The 22,433-nt window shown below is 47.7% G+C and overlaps 12 protein-coding genes across 12 annotated transcripts; 3 read left to right on the top strand and 9 right to left on the bottom strand.

The window, feature by feature from the left end:
• Positions 1-201: 201 nt before the first annotated feature.
• On the top strand, positions 202-635 carry N7483_005578 (dolichol-phosphate mannosyltransferase subunit 3; the record flags this gene model as incomplete). Its single annotated transcript, XM_057089015.1, has 3 exons — positions 202-249; positions 331-399; positions 474-635. 3 exons carry the CDS (start codon positions 202-204, stop codon positions 633-635), a joined length of 279 nt encoding a protein of 92 aa, XP_056948844.1.
• A 486-nt stretch (positions 636-1,121) lies between these two features.
• N7483_005577 (xanthine phosphoribosyltransferase) lies at positions 1,122-2,096 on the bottom strand (the record flags this gene model as incomplete). The annotated part of the gene is made up of 5 exons (XM_057089014.1): positions 1,122-1,170; positions 1,227-1,339; positions 1,415-1,727; positions 1,813-1,919; positions 2,064-2,096. 5 exons carry the CDS (start codon positions 2,094-2,096, stop codon positions 1,122-1,124), a joined length of 615 nt encoding a protein of 204 aa, XP_056948843.1.
• Positions 2,097-2,652: 556 nt separating this feature from the next.
• On the bottom strand, positions 2,653-3,968 carry N7483_005576 (uncharacterized protein; the record flags this gene model as incomplete). The annotated part of the gene is made up of 2 exons (XM_057089013.1): positions 2,653-3,582; positions 3,651-3,968. 2 exons carry the CDS (start codon positions 3,966-3,968, stop codon positions 2,653-2,655), a joined length of 1,248 nt encoding a protein of 415 aa, XP_056948842.1.
• A 1,310-nt stretch (positions 3,969-5,278) lies between these two features.
• Positions 5,279-7,189, bottom strand: N7483_005575 (uncharacterized protein; the record flags this gene model as incomplete). The annotated part of the gene is made up of 2 exons (XM_057089012.1): positions 5,279-6,622; positions 6,692-7,189. The coding sequence occupies 2 exons, from the start codon at positions 7,187-7,189 to the stop codon at positions 5,279-5,281; spliced, it is 1,842 nt and encodes a 613-aa protein (XP_056948841.1).
• Positions 7,190-7,410: 221 nt separating this feature from the next.
• N7483_005574 (thermophilic desulfurizing enzyme family protein) lies at positions 7,411-8,827 on the bottom strand (the record flags this gene model as incomplete). Its single annotated transcript, XM_057089011.1, has 3 exons — positions 7,411-7,924; positions 7,984-8,457; positions 8,535-8,827. 3 exons carry the CDS (start codon positions 8,825-8,827, stop codon positions 7,411-7,413), a joined length of 1,281 nt encoding a protein of 426 aa, XP_056948840.1.
• Positions 8,828-9,386: 559 nt separating this feature from the next.
• On the bottom strand, positions 9,387-10,249 carry N7483_005573 (uncharacterized protein; the record flags this gene model as incomplete). Its single annotated transcript, XM_057089010.1, has 3 exons — positions 9,387-9,802; positions 9,875-10,070; positions 10,124-10,249. The coding sequence occupies 3 exons, from the start codon at positions 10,247-10,249 to the stop codon at positions 9,387-9,389; spliced, it is 738 nt and encodes a 245-aa protein (XP_056948839.1).
• An 818-nt stretch (positions 10,250-11,067) lies between these two features.
• Positions 11,068-12,181, bottom strand: N7483_005572 (holocytochrome c synthase CYC3; the record flags this gene model as incomplete). Its single annotated transcript, XM_057089009.1, has 4 exons — positions 11,068-11,314; positions 11,377-11,738; positions 11,768-12,034; positions 12,101-12,181. The coding sequence occupies 4 exons, from the start codon at positions 12,179-12,181 to the stop codon at positions 11,068-11,070; spliced, it is 957 nt and encodes a 318-aa protein (XP_056948838.1).
• A 359-nt stretch (positions 12,182-12,540) lies between these two features.
• N7483_005571 (uncharacterized protein) lies at positions 12,541-14,751 on the bottom strand (the record flags this gene model as incomplete). Its single annotated transcript, XM_057089008.1, has 5 exons — positions 12,541-13,207; positions 13,361-13,485; positions 13,554-13,882; positions 13,941-14,435; positions 14,700-14,751. The coding sequence occupies 5 exons, from the start codon at positions 14,749-14,751 to the stop codon at positions 12,541-12,543; spliced, it is 1,668 nt and encodes a 555-aa protein (XP_056948837.1).
• A 535-nt stretch (positions 14,752-15,286) lies between these two features.
• Positions 15,287-16,239, bottom strand: N7483_005570 (ubiquitin-conjugating enzyme E2; the record flags this gene model as incomplete). The annotated part of the gene is given in 4 exon segments (XM_057089007.1): positions 15,287-15,733; positions 15,747-16,011; positions 16,072-16,151; positions 16,213-16,239. The coding sequence occupies 4 exon segments, from the start codon at positions 16,237-16,239 to the stop codon at positions 15,287-15,289; spliced, it is 819 nt and encodes a 272-aa protein (XP_056948836.1).
• Positions 16,240-16,480: 241 nt separating this feature from the next.
• On the top strand, positions 16,481-18,273 carry sam50 (SAM complex subunit SAM50; the record flags this gene model as incomplete). The annotated part of the gene is made up of 4 exons (XM_057089006.1): positions 16,481-16,513; positions 16,593-16,709; positions 16,817-17,003; positions 17,063-18,273. The coding sequence occupies 4 exons, from the start codon at positions 16,481-16,483 to the stop codon at positions 18,271-18,273; spliced, it is 1,548 nt and encodes a 515-aa protein (XP_056948835.1).
• A 267-nt stretch (positions 18,274-18,540) lies between these two features.
• On the top strand, positions 18,541-19,651 carry N7483_005568 (transporter YIP1; the record flags this gene model as incomplete). The annotated part of the gene is made up of 2 exons (XM_057089005.1): positions 18,541-18,888; positions 19,049-19,651. The coding sequence occupies 2 exons, from the start codon at positions 18,541-18,543 to the stop codon at positions 19,649-19,651; spliced, it is 951 nt and encodes a 316-aa protein (XP_056948834.1).
• Positions 19,652-19,994: 343 nt separating this feature from the next.
• N7483_005567 (putative ubiquitin fusion degradation protein (Ufd1)) lies at positions 19,995-22,277 on the bottom strand (the record flags this gene model as incomplete). The annotated part of the gene is made up of 1 exon (XM_057089004.1): positions 19,995-22,277. One exon carries the CDS (start codon positions 22,275-22,277, stop codon positions 19,995-19,997), a length of 2,283 nt encoding a protein of 760 aa, XP_056948833.1.
• Between the last annotated feature and the right edge of the window lie 156 nt (positions 22,278-22,433).

Genomic DNA, 22,433 nt, shown 5'->3' with positions numbered 1-22,433 from the left:
TAGTGACATCCATGAAGCTGATCCGCGTTAGGAGTTCCGCCTTCGGAGAAACCGTCAACTGCCCAAACTGGCCTCTGCTTCCCCTTCCCATCACCCATTCACTCCTTTATTCTCGGTCAATTGTTCCTGAGCGCAAAAAAAGTTCAGCTATCTCTCCTTTCTACTCCCTTAAACTCAATACAAGAACAAAACCCACCCACTATGACGCGCGCGCAACAGACCCTCTCCGTTCTCCTCCTCGTCTCCTCCGTACGTGCACTACCTTCGCGCCCACGTTTAGCACAAGGCAACCCCACAAACAAAGCTAACATAACATAACTTTTCTTCCAGCTTTATCTCAGTCTCTACCTTGGACTTGTCCCCCTCAACGAGACTATCCAGACTGAAATCATCCCCGTGGTACGTCGCATTCAAGCTAGAGAGCTTCCCCGGAGAATCAGGAACGAAAGACTGATCTGAATATTGTGTACTAGCTCCCATTCTGGGCAATCATCTGCTTCGGATGTTACCTCCTTTCCCGTCTCGGTCTTGCTATCTTCACTTTTAACGACGTCCCTGAGGCCCACGCGGAGCTGCAGAAGGAGATTGAGCAGGCTAAGATCGAACTGCGCCAGGGCAAGATCGATGTCGACTAAATCTGCTTAGGGCAGATTTCTTTTGGATACATTGTTGCGCGAATAACATATAAAATAAATCTCCATACGAAACACGAGGACTTTCCAAGGTTGGATTATGCGAACGTGTACTCTCTCGGGACACGTCATAGGATACGGCGCAGCAAAGCATTGCAAAATACGGTGCTCTGTTTAATTGCTCTTTCTTTCACCAATAAACATACGTTTGATACCCTTCACCATTCAATCATCTTCTGTCGTAAGGTGGGCTGTTAAGACCCGTGGGAATTTAGTATATAAACTTGACATGGGCTCGGTTGGGAGTAGTCTTTTCGGAATAAGTCACTTTTTTATCTCTAATTCATAACTGTGATCGTAAATTAACATGCCCGGGTCTAGGGAAACACCGAGTTCAAAGGGTTTCCAAGGGACCAAAATAGCTGCCTGCTATGTCAGAGCGCCGCGCAGAAGGAAATGCTGTTTCGACTATGCAAAATGGGTGGTAGTCTAGAAGAGAGGGTTCTCCTTGGAGAGAGCATCGTGCTCGTCAATGTCCCTGTGAAATGTGAGTCTCTGTTTAATTATCATATATATTGCTTTGTGAAAACATACTTAGCCTCCCAGGGGTAGCAGATCCAGACATCGTCAGTGGTGACGGAAGCGTGGTAACGACCAGCCTCCATCATGTCAGCGGGCAGAACACCCTTCTTCTCCTTGTTCTTGTTCTATTGATAGCAAGTAATATTAGTATCGAAAGGAGAACATCTCGTAGAATTCAAAGCAAAGGGAAGATAACTCACGTGCAGAACGAAGATGAAGAAGTTGGTCTTCTCGGCCTCGCGACCAAGCTGCTTCTGAGCAAGCTCAACATCCTTCTCCAACTCGCGCACAGCGTACTCCAGAGTAGTACGGGTATCATCGACCTCGTCAACAATCAGGATGTTCTTGCCAATCAAGTTGGCCATCTCCAAAGAGCTCATGTCCAACCATTGTGTACGGGTAACCTTGGTACCAGGGACCTCCTCGGCATCACCGCGACCGAGATCCTCGTAGAGGGACAGACCGATGGCCTGAATGGGGATGTTGGCATCACCGGGGCGCTTAAGGAAGGAGCTGTTCGCAGGTCGAGTCGTTAGAACATGCGCTATTATAGGCTATGCTCGGGTTGTGATATGGTGCGTAGATATCGAATACATACCGGAGGATACGAGCAGGAACGTAACCACCACCACCAATCGCGATCATCAAGTTAGGGTGGAAATCCTTCAGGATGACGTCTGCCGACTGCTGGCACAGCTTGTGCACCTATCCAAGCAATCAGTCTCTGTTGTTTCTTCACTCATTTGCCATCTTGAGTCAATAGGTTTCTCGAGAGATCTGAGATCAAAGACTAGGCGCATAATATGCGCAACTATAGATCGATCCATAGTGGGGTGATCAAGATCGTACCTGGTTGTAGGTGACATAGACTTTCTGAACCATTTTGACGGATTTAGAAGTGGACTGGATAGGGAGTTAAGATAGAAAGTCGGTAACCCAAGGGAACTTGGAAGTTCTTGTGAAGTGAGGTATGTATCCTTGGACGGGGAAGAAAAAAAAGTCTCGAAATTCCACACAAAATTTTCAATCGGGATCGGCCATCTGTTATCTGTGCGGGGCTTATCGTTGACACCTGCCATATCCCGCATACAGTATATAGTATGGACTCGAGATGAAAGAACAATGACTTATTCAATCAATCTTTATATGTTTCAAATGAGATTTATTAAGTGCCAGGTGGTTGGTTGGTAGTACTGGCGAATACATACTATGTGCACTCAAGTGCTACCTAGGTTAGTATTGTGAAATTAGTTTGTAGTTTCATCTGAATTAAAATGCTGATGATTCAAGTTGTAGGGCTAGGTATTTATACATGCAATTCTAAAATTTACCATACCAAGTGCAGCCTAGATTCAAATCCATGTTCATGCCAGTGCGCATATGCCAGTTCACAACTTACTAAACATTTTTGAAACTTCTCATTCAAATAAACTTGCGTTCACTCTCCCATGGTGTGTCGACAGACCTTCTCCTGGGCATAAGCTCGATACCGATCCAACAAATCAGTAGCATCTAAACCATCGGCCCCCAGATCGGCAGGATAATGCGAAACCAGTCCTTTGCCATCAATGCTCACATGGGGTCGAGTACCATTCTCCCTAATCCAAGAATTTGTGAGTTCTCCAGTACCCTTGCGATCAAAGATCCGCTGCAGTGTAGACGCATCATTCCCCCAGAAACATCCGAAGTTATCACTAATCGGCTCGATCGGATCCACCCAAATCGGGAATTTATACCGACTCAACCGATCCCATTCCAGATTATGAAGGAAAGAATAGTGTTGCTGGGCAGCAACAGTCCAATCCTTCAAACTTGGTCCAGTATCAGTGTAGACCGATGAAGCGATAGGATCCCGATCAGAGCCTGGTTCAGTCGGTAAGAGCCACCGGTGGCCTTGGAATGGAGCTTTGAATCCCTTTCGAACTCTAAAGCTTGCGGGACCTTGCCAGGCTGGGAAGCTTGAAGTGCGCCAGTCATTTTGCAGCTGGGATTTGGTTCGGGAGGGTTGCTTGACATGATACAGTTCTGGGAGGTATGGAAGAGCCACGCCGGGGTGACTGTGCAACGATGCAAGTGCAGCTTCGTTTACCACATTGGCTGAGACCATTAATGAATCAGGGTGGTCTAACTTGGTCTTCACAATGATTGGGATGGTGTGTTCTTCCAGAAAGACGGTGTCTCCGTCGATCCGAACATACATGACATTGTCGCGAGGGATTGTCCAGTCAATGCCATGGCCTGGAGGGGCTATCGCATACTCTGGCGTTTGCACAACTTTCGATCTCAGCCAATCCAGGCTTGATGGGTCATGTGTCTCGGGAATAAAAACGACTTGATCAAGGAAGCCGTGATTGTGAATTAGGTTTTTCTATGAGAGAGATATTGAGTTAGTATAACCATAACCCCAATGCGAAAGAAGAGACCGAAGAGGCATACCTGTAGGTAACAATCGAGGATTTCTGTACGCTCATAGTCTCTGAAGGGAACCAAAGCGATGATATTGAACCCAGTCGGCTTGGGAAAATGGCCGGAGCCACGAGAGAAAGCGAAGAATGGAGAGATATCCTTGTTGAACATCAGGGACGTGGGATCAATTGGCAGAAGAGATGGATTGAAATAGCCAATGATGATAAGGATGAGGCACAAATAGCTGACTAAACTCCAGGTTAATACTACAGCCCAGTCCTTCCAGGTTGTAGATTGCTTGTCGCTGTTTGATTCCACATCATCATGAACGGCTGGTTGGCGACCCATGGTGAGCTGTCCACTGGTAGATGTGAACTATGGAGGTTCAAAGGAATCAAAAGGTCAAAAGGTCAAAAGAAGTCAAAAAGAGATTCTGGTCAGCCTGGACCATCGCTGTTAATTTAATGCCAACTATTACCGGTCTTGTTGATTGTTGTCTGAATTATTCTACCTGCTTTCGGGCCTAGCATCTCTCATTTGGATTTAGAACACCCGCAAAAAACCAAGATCAACATTTACTGCATCTGTTATCTAGCATCAAGATATTCACTGCCGAAAAAGGTAGTCTTTCTACAGAAAACGGATAAGAGATTAGGAATGTTGACAGGAATGTGGAGAGGAATGTGGACTGCGTGGTTCAACAATCTGATCTCTACGAAAACGAATCTCCCTTATATTATTGTAGACTTCATATAATAGATAGAAAATCCAGCATTATTACAGTTGATACCTTGAGACTTAGTTCTATGAATTGCAGTTTTAATAAAGAAGACAAAGGAAACAGCCCTGAAATGGATATCACCAATGAAGTTATCCAGATCAGAGTATACAGCGAGAGCGGGTAGGGCAGTCCGTTACGATCTCAAAAAAGATCCTATGAAGCATAATATGGGCTGTTGGTTTAGGGGTATAATGCTCGTTTCGCACTATGAGACTACGAGAGGTCCGGGGTTCGATTCCCCGATAGTCCATCCTTTTTTTTCTTTTCTTTTTTTCCCCGACTCATTTTAAATGTCCTGTCAGTGTAAGAACTTCAAATTGGACCTTTTTTGGTGGTGTAGTCCGAGTCTTCCTACGGTAGGTAAATGCTTTGTTGATATACGGAGTAGTCAGACTCAATATCACTTTAAGCATCAGACCTCTCTACATTGTACCGGTAAACATCAATTTATTTCTCAAGTTTCAAAATTCCACCTGTGCATTAAATACATGATCCATTATGTTATTTACTATGAGCTGAGATATGTGTCCATCTGGGACAGGGTCATGAGTCCTGATGGCAGCTAGTTTAGATCAATGATCAACTCCTCCAATGTACGAAGCCCAACCATCCGTAATCTAAATGTATTGGCTCTAAATGCCTGACCCTGTTCAAATGTTAGGAGATAATTGATCATACTTGACACACTGCTCCACGCTCTCGATGCTGGCCTGCAGCAATCCACGAGCTTCTAAGCCGACCCAAACACGAAGCATGGAAGTGTCGCCCGACCGAACGGTTTTTAAGAAGCTGGATCCAGAGCCCAGCTGTCGGAGGATAGGAAGTGCACTAGATATAGACAGTTAGATTGCTGCACGTAAGGATATTGACAGTTTACTTACCTCTTGAATAAGTCTAGATCCGGATTGAGGCTTCGCCCAATACCTTCCAGCAGCAGACACGATATGACAACATTGACGAAGTCTCCCTCAAAACGAACATGATGACCGCGGACCATTGTTAGGACCTCGCTTAAGACATCGCCAATCTTGATATTTCCCAAGGCAAATGTGCGCGTTTTGATGCTTAGCACAAGATGTTGCATTTTCAAGGCAAAGGTTTCGGGGTCGAGAACCTGTTCGGGGGTACGACATCGCTCAACCATAAGTTGACCTGCTCGGTATCCATCGAATTCTGCAATAGCCCGGAAAAGATCCAGGAAATTCCGTCGGTTGGTATCATTTAACTCTGTCACCAAGCCTGTGTCAATGAAAATCAACTGTGGACGATATCCCTCTTTATTCAGCTGAGCCAGAGCGGTGTCCCATTCTTGATGATTGCCCACATGCGGGCGCAATCGGGCCAACACAGACTCAGTCACATCTACTTCCGCTCTAGTCGGAGCCTCAAAAGCCCTCGAATCCTTGCTAAGTGAAAGGTTGAGTTCGCCCGGCTGATAGAACCGAACCATGATGTTCCCGGGGTGTAAATCCGCATGAACAAAGTTATCGATCAGAAGCATATGTAAAAAGGCATCCAGGCCCTCATTTGCAATCTCCCGCTGATAGACGCCGCCTCCAATGTCCAAAAAGGTGGCTAGTGGGATTCCCTGTGCAAATTCCTCAACTAGCACCTCTCGAGTGGTGTAGTCAAGATATGGATAAGGAAACCAAGCTGTAGTTCGGGTCTTGAATTTCTCCCGAAACATAACTAGGTTCGTACCTTCGATACGCATGTCCAATTGAAGCTTCATCATTTCTCCGAATTGCTGGACCTCATCTGGGAAAGAGAGCCAGTTCATGGTAGGTATGGCGTTGAGCAATGAAGCGAAGAAGGACATGATGCGTAGATCCCGGCGGATCATCTTTTCCACTCGGGGGTGCAAGACTTTGATCGCGACATATGACGATGGAACTCTTTGTGGTGAGTTTTTCACCAACACATCTACATTCTTCCGCATCTTCTCTCCCAATGTTATGGGTTCTTGACCGAGTTCTTGACTGCTGGTAGCTAAACTGGGCTTGAGCTTGGCTTTGTACACTTGCGCAATCGCACCCACCCCCAAAGGTTCTTCCTGAAACTCTGCAAAGATCTCCTCGAACGGCAGACCATTAAATGCCTTTTGGATTATTCGCTTGGTATCTCGCAGGGAATGAGCGGGAGCGTTCGAGTGAAGAGAGGACATGACGGTGCACATTTCCGGAGGGAATATATCGGTGCGAGAGGCGGCCCATTGACCTAGCTATAAACATTGTTTATCAGTATCAAATATAATGAATGTTTTCACAGCGCAAGTTGCCAGTGAACATACCTTGATGAAAGCTGGCCCGGCGCGCTCCATTGCCTTTACCAAGAATCGATACCACCAGAGTGTACCCGATCGCGCCCCATTTTTACTCCCAATCGTTCGACCAAGCCATATTGCTGGCACGGTGACAATCACAGGCATAAAGATAACAAAAAGATAAAGGAATCGGAACCCAGTCGCGATTGGGTCGTGGATATAACAATAAAAGGCCACGGAGAGTGACTCGCAGACCCGGTATAAGCCATGAGAACCCGGAGAAACAGTCTTTCTGATCTCATCCCGGGAAGCCTCCAGCATCTGCATCTCTCCGGTCTTTTCAGGATCCTCGGACTCTGCTAGCTTCAGGAATGCGCTAGGTGCCAAAGCAGCCATCACCATTCCACCGATTATGGGCCCTCGCCTCGGGGCTTGCTTGGGAGGTCGCCATGAAAATGAACGATATTGTGGGATGCGCGGAATCCCACGTCTAAAGAAGAAACGGCCGAGGAGGACCGTCCTCATGATCTTATTTGGAAGTGCATATGGGAGAAGCTGAGAGGAAGATGATGAGCCGCCGGCGATAAAGATCCCGATAACCGGCACGTGTTATACGTCATAATGGGAAACAAGTATCTACTTCCTACATGTGAATTACATATTATGCACAATTCATAACATAATTTCATTTATTCCTATTAAAAAATTGACCATACCCATTACTTGTTCACAGACTCAAAGTCCTCCTATGTGTACCAAGATGGCTCTGGGTATTCATGCAAGAGTGCAAATCGCCCTAGTTCCCGGTTCTTGTACGCGACGGGATCATGAAGTGTATGGGTACGGATATCTCGCCAGAATCGGTCAAGTCCCACTTTCAATGCAGTTGCACGAGCTCCAGTCACTTCAAACACTCCTGAAGTAACCCGGAGTCCGACATCCGTGGTGACAACCTTGACACTGGCAACCCATTCGGCAACCTCACCGCGCTCTTCTGCCGTCAAAGCAGAGCGATTGGAACCGTGTTTAATGTATAGCGCAGAGATCTGGTCACCAGCACGGTCGGCTAATGCTTCAGTTGCTCGGAGATGGGCAAAGAAGTTACCATATCGCTCCAGGATATAAAACTCATCCGTGGCAGATTCCTTGTTGTCTCCGCCAAATGGCCAAGGGCGTGTACCATTAGTGGTGTACTTTGATGCAAATTCCAGAGCCCCAATGGCAATTCCGAGGTAAAAGTTGCTGAAAACCAATTGAATACTGAGGAGAAAAACATGTCAATGCGGGCCTAGTTTGAATGAATTTGGGAGTTTACTTACGTTGGAAGCAGGAGAGTCGCAAATGGGATTAGAAGAGTATCTTTACGGGGTGTCTTGGTAGACGCATCCCAACCTAATGCATCAGACCATGGAACTCGGATGTTGTTGATCTTAACACCGCCAGACTCTGTCAGACGCAAACCGATGTTGTGCCAGTTATGGGCGAATTCAATCCCCGGCTGTCGGGTTTCAACCAGGGCAAAGATATGACCTTCAGTACCCTCCAGCACACCCTCCAAGACAGTGAGGTCCGAGACAACGCCACCGGTATTGAAGTGCTTGGCTCCATTAAAAACGATATAATCGCCGTCAGAGGTGATCTTCAGGTCGCTATCTCGAGGATTGACCGCGCCACCAACAAAATAGTTGTTTGAAATGATCAATTGGTGTGTTCGCTCGATTTGCTCCGGTGTGCCAACGACATTTGCTGTGGTCGACCAGAGAAGATGGTAACCGAGTAGCATACCGATGGAACTAATAGATATCCCTAGTATCAGCACACAATATCCTCAATTTGAATCATATTTGAAATGGGAAAGGCCAGGTCTTACCCATCTGCTTTGGCAACTTCTCGAATGACCTGATAACCAACACTCCATGACTGCTCTCCGCCACCATATTTCTTGGGACCCAGAAGCTTAAGCAAGCCAGAGTGCTTCAAGAGTGCGACCTCTGCACGAGGAGACTTGTTCTCTTGGTCTCTCTGTGCCGCATCTTGGGACAATACTTGTGCTACCTCACGAGCTCTAGCAAGCCAGGCATCGGCAGTATCAGGCAGTGAAGCCCACTTTGCTTCGTAGGAAGTATAGATCGATGGATCAGTGGCAGGAACTTCGTCACTCATTCTTGAGATATTATTGTGTGTGTGTGTGTGTGTGTGTGTAGATATTCAGATATTAGAAGATCTTTTTGATCAAGAGCATAGGAAAGGCATGAGAATTATATTAACTTGAAATAACCACAAAAATTGGTTCTCTCAAATGACATGATGTTCGTAGTTGATGATGCCATGTACGCCATCCAGCAAAGAGACAACTCAAAATTAGGGCATTTAGACAGTGACTCGGCCGACAAAATGCATGTGAGACACATTCCTTCTATTCGTTCCATATTGGCAGTTAATGGTTTCGTCAGTTTGGAAGGGGATGTCGTTATCCAGATCAATATGCAGTAGATCATCCATATTCCCCACTGCTCCACTATGGACGAGCGGAACACTTCGAGTTTGGGCGATTTGATTAAGTAGTCAGTGCTCACATACATAGTTATGGAAATAATACTCAGTAGAAAACCCAAGATATTGTAATAAATTTAAAGTTATCACATAATTATCGATATCTTACGAACATCCAGTTCTACTCATCTTCTCTTTGATAATCCCATCCCGACTCCAATCACGCAATCTACTCTCCCTTCCCCTTCTTCTTCCCAAAGTATCGAGATGTATCACCAAGCGGCAGATCAACAATAGAATCCTGTAATAGCAGATGAAACACGATATACCATCCTACTAAACCAGCCAAGAAACAGAAAACTCCACCGGACTTCTGTAATGCGAGAGCAGACGCAGCATGGCCATCAGCTTTCGCAAAATAGCTTGCAGCAACGGTCAAGAATCCAAGATCAACAAGGAAGAAGACCAAAATGTAGGCAATATTGCTTGCAAGTGATGCGATGAGGAATGTAAAGACGAATACCGTCCATAGAATCATGAAAAACCCCACCGCGTTGTTATACTCTGCTGCGTCGGTTCCACCATATGCTTGGGCAACCCCAAAAGCTGGAGTAAGTAAAGCTCCGTAACCTGCGTAAAAAAGGCCTATTGGAAATATATGTTAGTAATCACTGTATCCATAGTCGAAGCTTCTGATTAATTTGAACTTAGACTGACCGAAAGCGCTGAACACGGTATACGCAAAGCCATTCCCAATAGATAGTTCCCATTGCGCCGTGATCAATAGACCAAATGCAGCGATGAAGAAGAAGTTGGCCACGAAGACATTGTAGGTTGTGACTCCTCTCCATTCCATTAGACCCAGTGAAAGAGTGGTCAACGTCGTGCCAAAGGCACCAAGGGCTAATGCAGACTGGAAGTACTTGTTAGATCTCTATAACACGAACAGTGTATTATTTCACTTACACCTGCACTCAAAGACTTTGGAAGACCAGAATCTAGGGCAACTGGTCTTCCTTGTTGCTCGACGTCTACAGAATCGCTGGCTCTGCGCTTGTCATTGACATCGTCTTGTGATGTCTTGGTAGACATAGTTGTCGATTAGATGTCAAATATCGTCAATAGAAAATTGAAGGTCGATTTGACTCAAAACAGTAAACCAATGCTTTCTTTAATAACAGTCGTATAAGTATAAAGGTTCTTTAAAAAAAAGCTATAACCCTTTTATTATTGGAATACTATTCTATCGCACCATTGCAGACACAGATGACATCAAGCCTTGATTGACCTGTTCAATAGATCAGGGCCGCATTGAGGGTTAAGGTTCAGTTGAAGATCTACTATTTATTTCCCTCTTATGTATGAGGCCAAAGGCTCATAGTTTGGCTCAATATCAAGGCTAAACTGTGGGGAAAATCTTGAATGTGGAGCGTCATCCTTCTGAAATGATACAATCAGCTTGTAAATGATGTGCTCGTTTTGATCCGAAGAGCCACATTCTTATTATTTAGACTGAATCAGGATCTAGATCTTGTTACTCGGCTGAGAATTGGTCTTTTTCTGTCCCTCGTCTTTTAGTCTCGATCTGAAACCTACACTAATAGTGGGAAGCAGATCTTCCAAGTCATGCGAATAAGAGGACTGATAGAGTCTGATGATTGGACCCATTAAAATGAGGAACAGACTTCAAGTTTATAATCAATGTGGTAAAATAAAAGCAGAATGAAGGGAAAAACATAATTACAGCAGTAGTGGTATTGCCGCTTCAAGCATATCACGTAGGTAGTACATAACATCTGAATAGATGGATTTGAGCAGAACCGGTAGAAGTACAATCATGAGAACGCCATGTAATGCTTAGAATAATACAGGTTTAGAGTGGAGAAGCACGCAGATGAATCAGAGCCAGCTCATGAACTCTCCTCCCGAGCGGAAGCACCACTAGCTCTCCACCATACATCACCTCCCCATCGCATAAGTCGCTCAACAGCAGCCGTGGGTGAATCCAAAGCAGGTCGAATATCGAGGTAGAAGACGGGCTCGCCAGTGGGCTCCGGAGGGCCGGAGTAGTAATCAATCACGTAGCGGACTTCCTTGGAGCCCCAGGGTGTATGACGCTGAACAAACCAGTCGTGCCGGTCGAATGGAGGTTTGGACCTAAGAAAAATAAACGTTAGTATATATGGCAGAGGGGCCTAGTTGCGACAAGGAAAACATACTCAAATTTGGATGGGTAGACATATCCCAGAGCCTGGAGAATGCGAGCCTTGGGAGTGAGTTCCTTGGGGCGACCTTGGAAACGAATCAAACGGGGCTCAGTGGTCTGGTCGATAGTTCCATGCATCTCTTCCATGGCAAGTTGCCAGCCGAGGTTCTCTTCGCCGCGGCGGCACTTCGCCCATCCTTCCGAAAGACCCTTAGCGAAGGTGCGCTCCCATCCAACAATCTCATTCCAGGCGCCTTCATTCAGGAAGTTGTGTACAGCAACCATGGCCTCGACCGCATCCTGAGGGGTATCAGTGTGACCCTTGCGCAGCATAGCGTTGTACATCTGCTGTGGAGATGGGTACTCCCAGTTGCCCTCCGAATCGCCGCGGGAATGGAAGAGACCTCGCGGTCCACGCCAAGATCGACAGTCTGGTCGGCAGCACGCTCTTGGGAGATGGAGGCAAACATGTAGTTTAATGGGTTTAACTTAGATAAGGTGGAGGAGGATTTGGCGGGCGCAGCTTGTTCCTGCGGAGAGTCCGTCGGAGTAGATTTCGGAGCAACGTAGAAAGGAGAATCGGTGGATTTCATGGGACAAGCGCTGGGAATTTCAGTGCTGGTTGGTGCAGCAGGCTGTGCAGCACGCGATTCATGCATAGGGCATGAAGGCTAACGTGACCAGAGTCAGTCAAGATGAGAGGTAAAAAAAGTCGACATGCGACGGAACAGACTTACCGGAGGTGCAGCATTGGAAGGATAAGGAGGATGAGGGGCCTCTGGGGCCTTTGGCTGTGAGTCTGCCCAGAACCAACCCATTTTGACGTGAATATGGCGTAGATAAGAAATTAAAAGAAGAAATTTAGGTAAGGTGGTCGTGTTCAGGGTTTAAAAAAAAAGTCTCAAAGATTCAGGCCGCGATAAAAGATCGGGGAAGTGAGGCACGCTGACATAATCCACCCACGCGGTCCGAAGATTTAGGACCAATGAGAAATCAACGAGATATGGTTGGATGTATGGAGTACAAGGTGGATACTTCCAAGTTTATGTATATGAATAAAATAATAATAATAATAAAAATAGAAGGAAATTCAAAATTAGCATTATTATTACTACACATCTCAAGTTCATATACGCAGCAACAGGAATTCTGATATAGCAATGTGAACTAAATTGTCTCATGCTTCATCCGCAATCACAAATCCTGCCATCGCCTCATCCCACACAGCTTGCCAACCTGGTCCCTGTGCGACTGCAATGTAGAAATAATCTGTTAAAAGCCGAGAGACTTGCTCCCAAGATTGCCATTCACAAAGGATGGCAACACGGGCCAGCCGCTCTACAAACCATGGTCGCTCGTTCTGGCCGAGAGATCCTTGAGCCCCAATGAATAAAGCCCAGGCATATAATCCGAAATTCTCCTTCGGGAGCTCCATGAGCAGTGTAAGTTTACAGTTGTTCACTGCTTTCATGAGATGTCTTGTAAGGGCTCGACCAAGGCCCGAGGAAGGAGGAGAGACAATGAGAAAGTAATTGAGAAAGCAAATTGATGCAACACGGGTGACAGCTTCAATCGGATAGATTTCGGGTTCTTTCTGGTTATTATCTGCCCCGTTATCATAGACATAGCTGAGTAGTTGATGTTCGGTTTCGCAATTTAGAACTCGGAAGAAATCATGATCACTTTGAAGAATGGCATGGGGCGCAAGATGGACACTGATACTGTAGAAGATTATGTCGCGTGCTACATTCAAGATACGCAACAAGGCTGGACTCAAGAGGGTATTTGCCCAAAATCCGGAGCCAAGCCGTCGGATAGGTGACGATTCAGGGGGGTCGAATCCGCTGCTGGATTTGATGAGGCACAGGTTGTGTATCCCATGCGAGCGGGAAGACTGGTTTAGCCAAGAGGCCTGTACCGGCTTTCACATCACTTCTGTAGGATTGTGAGCTCACTGTGTCAATAAATGAAAATTGGATAAATGAGTATTTTCGTACGTTATAATAGCCGACAATATTGACGAGGAGCTGATGCTCTGATGCATGAGACCTCCCCTAAGTTCTACCATGCGCTTCAGGCCAGTCAGGTGGATTCTAGCCTCATCAAATAGACCTGCGATCAGCTATGAAAGGTGTTAGAGAGTAGGGTAGTCATGGATCATTAAAACGAAAAACCAGGAGAGGGTCTTACTGCGCCGGTGAGGAGATTGACAATGGTATCGAAGGCCTCGTTGGTGGTCGAGAGCTCGAGGCTGTGGCATTTGACAGTCATCTCTCGCATGGATTTTGCTTTCATAATACAGTAGTCGGTGTCATTACCAACCCGGTTACGATCCCCTGTCGCTTCTAAGGCATCGAGGTGGTTCACGCCCAGAGCAGCTCGATGTGCTGCACACATGCTCATGAGGCCAAAGAAACTACCCGGATCAGAGAAAGATGATCGAACCATTAGGTCTAATTCGGGAATCTCAGACCCCACGAGGCCACTTGGAAAAGTCATTGGAACGAAAACCGTTTTCCCTAGATCGGGTTATTAGCTTAGTAGTCTGCACCGCCGGTTCCAATAGACATCACATACAGTAATAAATTAGATGCGCAACTCTTGATGGGAGCTCGTCTGCACCTGGTAGTGAGCAAAAAGGATCAAAGAACCATGCCGTGGGTAAGGACCGTGGATTCGGATTAAAATGGCACTGTACTGGGGCGGCCGTCCATCGCGGTGGTCGATCTCGCCCGAGTCGACTCCTTGGGCTGAAACAGGTTCCTACTATGCTGGCTTCGATCGTTGTTGTAGTCAATGATTGTGATGGATTTCTTAAGACCAATCGCCGCTCTTCCGAGTCTTCCACAGTATTGCACTGTGATTTTGTGGTGGTCGGTTGTCCACGACCCTCCCTTTTGGAGGTTCGTTTTGTTCCAGCAAGTCTCTCTCGTCGGCGCACATCGCGCATCACATGGGAACGGATCGCCTTGCGAGCATTAACATCCTTGATTCTTTTCGAGGTCAAGTCATCGTCGTGGTCGATGAATGTGAAGGACGGCCGGTCAAGCGGAGCCGCCTTGGAGGTGGGTTCTAGTTCAATTAATCGTTAGTATAAATCATTTCTCCACTCAGACCAATCTCCTTCTCTAGCTCTCCTTCATCCCACTAGTAGGATCAGAAAACTCGACTTGTTGATTAAAGTGGGAGCTGTCGGCTCCTTTCAGCCACCCGCAAGCCTAGTTGTATGTAGATCGCCCGTTCTGGGGGAGCGTATGGGCACAGATCCACAAATGACGGCGGATAGGGTGGGTCTCCACAGGGGTAAAGTGGGCATAAGGACGAAACAGCACAAACCTGAATGGGAAGGTCTAGCGCCTGAGAATGTGAAGGGCTGCAGATGATCCATCGTGGGCCCGAAGGCCAGCGCCAGAAAGATTAACCAAGACCAATGAATAGTTCAAACTTATGTGGGGATAAGAAGGCAAATTTAGAAGAGTAAAAGACGAGTTAGTTACGTTGACAATGCGGGGGTGAATATGAAAAGAAAAGGAGAATAGAGCACCAGCTCCATTCAGGTTAATAGTTCGAGGCGGAGTCAAACGAGTCAAACGAGTCAAACGTGGGATGATCCGGTGGTATATGAGTGTGTCACCAACTTTATATACTGCCAGGTACAACCCTACGGACATTTGGCATAAAGTATGAAGTATAAAAAACCAAGAATGAAAATCTATTTCAAAAGCTCAGAGCTATATAGTACTACTTGGTATTTCAAAAGAAAACAACTCGAAAATTAAAAAAGAAACAAACTTGAAGAAATGACACTTCCTCTGTAATGCGCCTGAAGATGCTACCTAGTAACGGGAAACTCGCTAACACAACACAATTGGTATGAAACCCCATGATTCTCGAGCAAATCGTTGAACTCTCCGGAACTCTGATTATCCCTGCATGTCACTCACAAGTCTAGTGATTAATGCATACCCAAAAAGGATTCCCAACCCGATCCACAAACGGTTTCGCCGTGCCCATCCTTGTCCGGCTTCCCGAGCCACATGGCCCCCCTCCATTACCGCTCCAATTCCCGGGGCGCTCCCATTTGGACGTCGACGTAGAGCACTTGTCTCTGGGGAACACCGAGTGGGGGCATTAGGATCCGGGAGAATTTGACCGGTACTGGTATCAATGCGATGTTCCTTCAACCAGGCCCAATTTTCCTCATCCAGCTCGGGCCACTCAGTTCGGAACTTCAAACCCCCATCTCCCGCTTTGACATTATTGATCCCTTTGGCTGTGCGAGTTACTCCGGGGGTAGCACTGACATGCGAGCCTCCCCCCAGTAGAGTTCCACCACCGCGACCGGGCGGCAAACACTCGGCGTTCGGCTTCTGATGCACTAACGCTTCCTGTTGTCATCTCTTCGCTAGTCATAAATGATAATAATCCGATAAGAATGGTCGAAACCTCCCAGGCGGGATTGAATGATTTGGGGTGAAAGTCACTGATGCTGAGGCAGAGACGAGTGGACGGCTGAAATCGACCGCTGGGGGTATGCATGCGGATGGCCGGGGGCGCAAAAGGATATTCTGGTGGAAACATCAGGGTTCCCCAGTATTGTCCATTCTCATAAGGGGTCCCTGGAGGACCAGTAAGGATGTAATGCCATCTGGGTTGAAGTTAGTACTCTGACTCGCCGGTTGAATCATAGAAAATTTAGGATACTGACTCCAGAATATTGGTCTCCGATGGGTGAGCGACGATAAATGGAGGCGGGTTCTTTTGAATATTTTGATATTCCCGAGTGAGCTATATATATATCGTTAGACACGATTACTTGTCGCATGGATGTTGGTCTTTCGCTACTCACACGCTTGAAGGCGGCTTTGGTGGCCATTTTGGACAAGGAGGATAGATTTAAAATGGGTTATTGACTCAAGAGGAAAGGAGAAGATGAATAGGCGAAATAAAGAAACAGGTGAGGAGTAGCTTCAAAGAGAGTGGAGTGATGAAGAGGCCGAAACAAGACAGTTTGCGTACGGCGAATGCCCCCGGAGTCACGTGGGATTATCGCTTTCCCTCGCGATCATGGAATTGCTGCTCTGCCAGCCTCGGTCTTGGTTGTTGCAGCCGTCACAATGACCTCTCCTCTATCAGCCGGAGATGAAGATGTACGTCTATTTATTACACAGCTTGAGAGCTCATGTATCATTTATCTATTGCGGCTATGCTAACTTATTCCGTCTGTAGATCTTCGAGCGCCTGCAGCAGCGCAAGGACCCTAAGGTCCTTGAAGAGCAGCAGCAGGCTGTGAATGAGCGCATGCAGGCAATTCTTCAGAAGGCCCAAAATCGTCTCTCGGAATTGGTATGAAATCTATTTCTTGAATATTCAAGGCCATCTACCCTCCAGCATCTTTGCTGTGAGCTTTTTTTTTTGAAGAGCTTCCGGCTAACCGCAATTGTTATCATCAGCTCGATCAAAATTCCACCTTGCCATGCACTGTCTCGTCGGTCCAGTTTCTTCATGCTCCCAACACTCGCCGAAGCTTCCTTGAGAAGATTGTCAACCCTCTTCTCAGCGCGAACCGTGACCGTCCCTACACTCTTTCCGAGGCACTGCGGGAAATATCGGCTACGGCGGACAAGCTTGGACGGTTTGGTGGGTGACTTCCACGGCGCATTCCAATCTAGCATAATCATGCTAATTTTGATATTCAGACCTGTTTCAGCAGCCTATCTCCGTCCACTTGGACGAGTCGCAAAGAGACCCTACCACTGGCTTGCGCACCATCGATGTTCACTTTGCTACCCGAGAGAAGTCTCGTGTACTTTTGAAGACCGGTACTGACCTTGGAAATGCCGAGGGCTCAGCTTACGGTAACCTCTTGTGGCGTAATGTGTTTGGCGGTGCCGAGACCTTGAACCTCAATGCCTCCCTGGGAACACGCACACGATCGGCATACCAGGCTGCTTTTGAGACTCCAGTCTTCGGTGATCCCGATTTCCGCCTTGAAGTTGGTGGTATCGCAAGTGCCACCCAGAAATCCTGGGCTAGCCATGAGGAGGTCGTCCGGGGTGGCTGGAGTAAGCTTCGATGGCTCTCTCAATCTGGACACCGTCACGAATTGGGCTACAATGGTTTCTGGAGACAAGTTACTGGCCTTGCGGAGAATGCTTCCGCCACTGTCCGAGCTGATGCTGGAGACAGCGTTAAGAGCAGCGTTTTCCACAGCTGGGTGAATGATCAGCGCGATCACCCCATGCTCCCCTCTCGCGGTTATTACGCTAAGGTTTTCAACGAAGTTGCCGGCTGGGGTCCCTTGAAGGGAGACGTATCTTTCTGGAAGTCAGAAATCGAGACCCAGGGTGCTATCCCGATCCCCATTCCCGGTATCAGCGGTGACAGTGGCATCAGCTTGACTACAGGCTTCCGCGCTGGTCTTCTGTGCCCCTTGGGACTTGATTCGAGCGCCCAGCCTCAGCTTTCTCGCATCAATGATCGTTTCCTCCTTGGCGGTCCCACTGACGTCCGTGGATTCCGTCTCTGCGGTCTGGGCCCTCGTGAAGGTGTCGATTCCCTTGGAGGAGATCTTTACGCCGCCGGAAGTGCGAACCTGCTCTTCCCTCTCCCAAGAGTGGGAGCCGAGAAGCCTTTGCGTATGCAGGCCTTCTTGAACGGTGGCCGATTGCTACCACTGCGCACGTCACAGAAAACTACACCTACCAGCAGCGGAGAAGTGCAAGATGCCGTGGTTTCCACCATCTCTGAACTGCAAAATGGCCTGCCCAGTATTGCAGCTGGTGTTGGTATTGTGTACGCCCACCCAGCGGCACGATTCGAGCTGAATTTCTCTCTGCCACTGGTCCTTCGCAAGGGCGAGGAAGGCCGGAAGGGCCTGCAGCTGGGCATTGGCATCAGCTTCCTGTAGAATATTTTGTCCTATTTTTTCTCTTAGATTTTAGCGGAGTTGAATTATACCTCACTTCATTCCTGCCTTCATATTAGTTTGCGCCACTGTTATGTTTTTTTAATTGTATTTCTCAGGGCTGGTATACTTCAGCTGAGTCAGCAGGCATCAGCGCAACCGAACCGCCAAGTTGGACACTTCGAGCTTCACAGCTCTCCCCACGGCGCACGTTTCACCTTCTCCCCGCCCATTGCTAAATTAGGTTTGTCTACTGGCCGTTGCACGGCAATGTCTCAATACTATCCTCAACAGCAGCCGCAGGGCTACGGCCCTCAAGGTTCTGCACAGAATCTCCAGTTCTTCCCCTCGTCCTACTCCTCAGTATCCGGCCATACAACTCCTTCACAGGCCTCCTATGGCGCTGGGTTTGGCGGTGCTTCCAACCCTTCTTCGCAGGCTTATCCCGGCGGTGGCTATGGCGGATTTGGATCTCCAGCTGCAGGTGTGAGTGGAAGAATGGGTGAACAGGGTGGCCTGCGGACTGGCTGGTTAGCTGCGTTTGGCGCAGAGGGATACGATGGAGAGCCATCTTTGCAGGAGGAGCTGGGAATAAATCTGGGACATATCAAAACTAAGGTGAGCTATTGAACACCAAGCCAAGGAGAGGGGTGAGGGATGGCATGTGTGGATTCGCGATCTACACATCCGCATCTCGAACCCTCGGAGATTCAGCTCCCCTCCTCAGGCTTATGGTCTACGTATCATTGAAATTAAAACTAATATTTTGGAAATATAGACTCTTACTGTCCTCAACCCCTTCGCCTCGATCGATAACCACTTGATGGACGACAGCGACCTCTACGGCGCACTCCTCTACGTCTTCCTCTACGGCCTCTTCCTCCTCTTATCCGGGAAAGTCTTCTACGGCTACATCTACGGTGTCGCTGTTTTTGGCACCGTCTCCTTACATCTGATCCTAAGTCTCATGTCCCCCGTCCTCGATACAGCCTCAACCCCAAATGCCGCCGATCCCAGCAACTATAACCCGCACCACAAGCCCTCCATGTCCGGAGCCTCTACCGCTGGCCATTTCTCTGCAACCTTGACTTTCCCCCGCTCAGCCAGCGTTCTGGGATACTGCTTCCTTCCACTCGTGTTGACTGCTCTGATTGGTGTCCTGCTCCCTATGGATACCCTGTTTGGATACCTTTTGACAACCGCTGCAGTGGGTTGGTGCACATACAGCTCGTCCGGGATGTTCTGTGCCGTGGCTCGTATGAGTGGTATGCGTGGACTGGTGGCTTATCCTTTGGCTTTGTTCTATGTTGTCTTTGGAATTATGGGTATTTTCTCCTCGCGAGGAACTGGCACTCTGGCTGCTAAAACCGGTGCTGCTTAGAGCTGTATTTTGAGGGGTTCTCTTTTTCTTACATTAAGGATCACAGCCTTATTTCTTCAAGCTTGGGTTGGTATGGAAAAAATGGCATCCCTTTATGCTTTCTGTGGGGAGGTTATCCGGTACAAGACTTTGAAGACATGGGAAGCGATTTACCCATTTGCTCTTCTTGCATCTAATTCATGAATATTACGAAAATAAGCGCGTGTCATATATCATTATGCATCATTAGACTCATTCTATGCTCGCTCTACCAATACACCATAAAATGAAACAAAGCCCACATATGTATCATGCAAATTAAAACTCATGGACCCATAGATCACTCATGCAAATTGAGTTCCTTCTATGGCATAGCCTCACCCCGAGCAGGTGCCCATTTAGCCAACCATTCTCTAGTCTTCTCCAAATCACCAGAAGACGCCTCGGCACCAGCAATACACCATTCAAGATCATATCCTTTACCACCATCCATCGACCCTTCAGCCGAGATCATCTCCGCTAAATTGCGACGAGTCTGTCCCGTCTCATCCGTACAGAGGTAGAATGAAGAGTCGTTTGGCACGTCTGGCTTCACATTGATGGCATCGACGAGCGGGCGTGTGTTTTTCATGATATCAGCCACGCTCATCGCGTCACTTTCTGTAACTTGCATAATATTCTGCTTTCCAGTTTTGCAATACGTATTCTGACACCACGCTTTACCACATCCAGTCATCAATTGTGAGAGATATCGTCGTTCAATGCGACGACGGAGAGCTTTTCCTTCCGGATCATATGTATCCACATACAAAGGCCCAAAGCAAATACTGCATAAACCGAGCGAATGTTTGCTTGCGCTGAGTGTACGGCCGCAATTCTGGTTTAAGCAGATCCGTGGTGATGGTCGGGATAGACGCTCTAGGTCGTGGTGTCGGAGATGGGTGTTCATATCTCGTAGTCGAGTGATCTTCCCACATAAATGGCATTCGGTGGTTCGACCTCCATCGACCAGCTCGTGTGGGGTTAGACCGGATAACATCACTTCTGGATCGAGGAGATCGGGATCTGAATCACCCTTCTGAGGTACAATTAGATGGCAGAATTGACACATGATCAGTTTTCCTGGACACTCGGTGGTTCTGTGTTGTGCTAGAGAGGGAAGTCCTTCGAACTCGGCCTGACAGTCTGGACACTTGCACGATTGGTGGAAAATAGAATCATGGGTGACTTTGCTGCTTGGGTCGTTACCATGAGACGAGTCATGCGGACAGTGCCAGTGGTTTTCCCATTCGGGAGATCGTTTCTGGAAGACACGATGACACTGAGAACAGAGGATATTGTTTCGTAGACAGAAGTTCTCGTGAAGAACTAACGTTCGTTGTGGTACCCATTGCCGACAATTTTGACACTGTACATCATCGGGTTCGTGAGACTCATCTGCGCCCTCTTGGTTTTCCTCTGTACTAGCCTGACCAGCAGTTATTCGCAGGCGATATGGTACTGGCGACTGTGTAGCCGCACCCTCAGATCCAGAAGATAGAGCGTGAACCGAAACGTAAAGAGCATCTGCACCTTCAAGAGCCACATTCGTTGATTGAATCTTCATTTGCTTAGAAGACTGAGTTGAAAAGTCTCCCCAGACATGCATGTCCGCCCGAGGTCGTCCTTGTTGATGAGCACTGAACGGACTCACAAAAAGAGCAATGCTCGGATCATCGCTGATAGCTTGGACCTGGAGCGTATCTGAAAAAGTCCATGCTCGAAGCTCATAATCCACGTATTCACCAGGTAAAACCTGGGCTTCAACTTCCTCTCCAAGGGTGAGAACACCACCAACCGAGCTCCCACTCGTGGTTCCAGGTGCTCGCGCTGCGCGTTCTAGTCGTTTCCGCAAAGTCTCTCGCGCTTGCTCTTCCGATAAAGCGACAATATCCACTTCCAAGTCGGTGTCCACGACACAAATTCCATCTCCCTCTGGAGATACTTTATCGACCAAGAATCGAAACGCCTCATTGCGCGTTGGAACATTTAATAGCTCGCCAACAGTCAAAGTTGTAAAATTATCGCGCAGGTGTCGCTCCAGCAATGCCTTCCAGTCTTCAGGATCATATCCAGCTTCCAAAGGCCGTAACCGCACATACGTGCCCTTGGGCAGTTGCTTCGCATGTACAGTTACATATGGGATTGATGTAGTTGACGACTCTTGTTCCCCAGCCGCCTGTGGTATCACTCCATCTGTCTCCGAGTTGACTTCTTCCCCATCCTGAATCCCGAGAGATTCACGGAGCAAAGAACTCAGCACAACCTCATTCTCCTCAGCGGAGAACTCCCGGATTCCGGCATACACAAAGCGATCATTCTGAGGATTCACAATTCGGAATGTAAGCGGATGAGGAAGTTGCTGTTGTCTGTGCTCAGCTTGCTGACGAGCTCGAGTTTCGGCCGCAAATGTGTGAGGGTTAAAGGGATCGAAGGCTACGGTCTGCACGCGAGGGTTCGAAGATACGGCTTGTAGCGGTGCCGCGGCGAGAAGTTGTTCTAGAGCAGATTGGGGTAGAATAATCTTGTCGCCTGGTAATTTGGATGCATGCTGTGAACTTGAAGAAGCTACAGCCAGTTGGGCTGACCATACTAGATTGTCTGCCATGGTGTGAAAATACTTAGTTGAGGCGGGAGTATTTTAAGGTGGAGCTTGCGCGCGGGGCTGCGGCGAAGCTTAGAGGTGGGTTCTGGAAGCCTCTCTGGCTATACTAATCAATCTACTACATACAGTATTCTACACAATAAGCTTAGAAAGACGAAG

The sequence above is a fragment of the Penicillium malachiteum genome (genome assembly GCF_028827825.1).
Source record: "Penicillium malachiteum strain IBT 17515 chromosome Unknown utg000002l:1.0-8849297.0:1.0-8852440.0, whole genome shotgun sequence".
NCBI lineage: Eukaryota > Fungi > Ascomycota > Eurotiomycetes > Eurotiales > Aspergillaceae > Penicillium > Penicillium malachiteum.
This window is presented reverse-complemented; position numbering and strand designations above follow the sequence as displayed.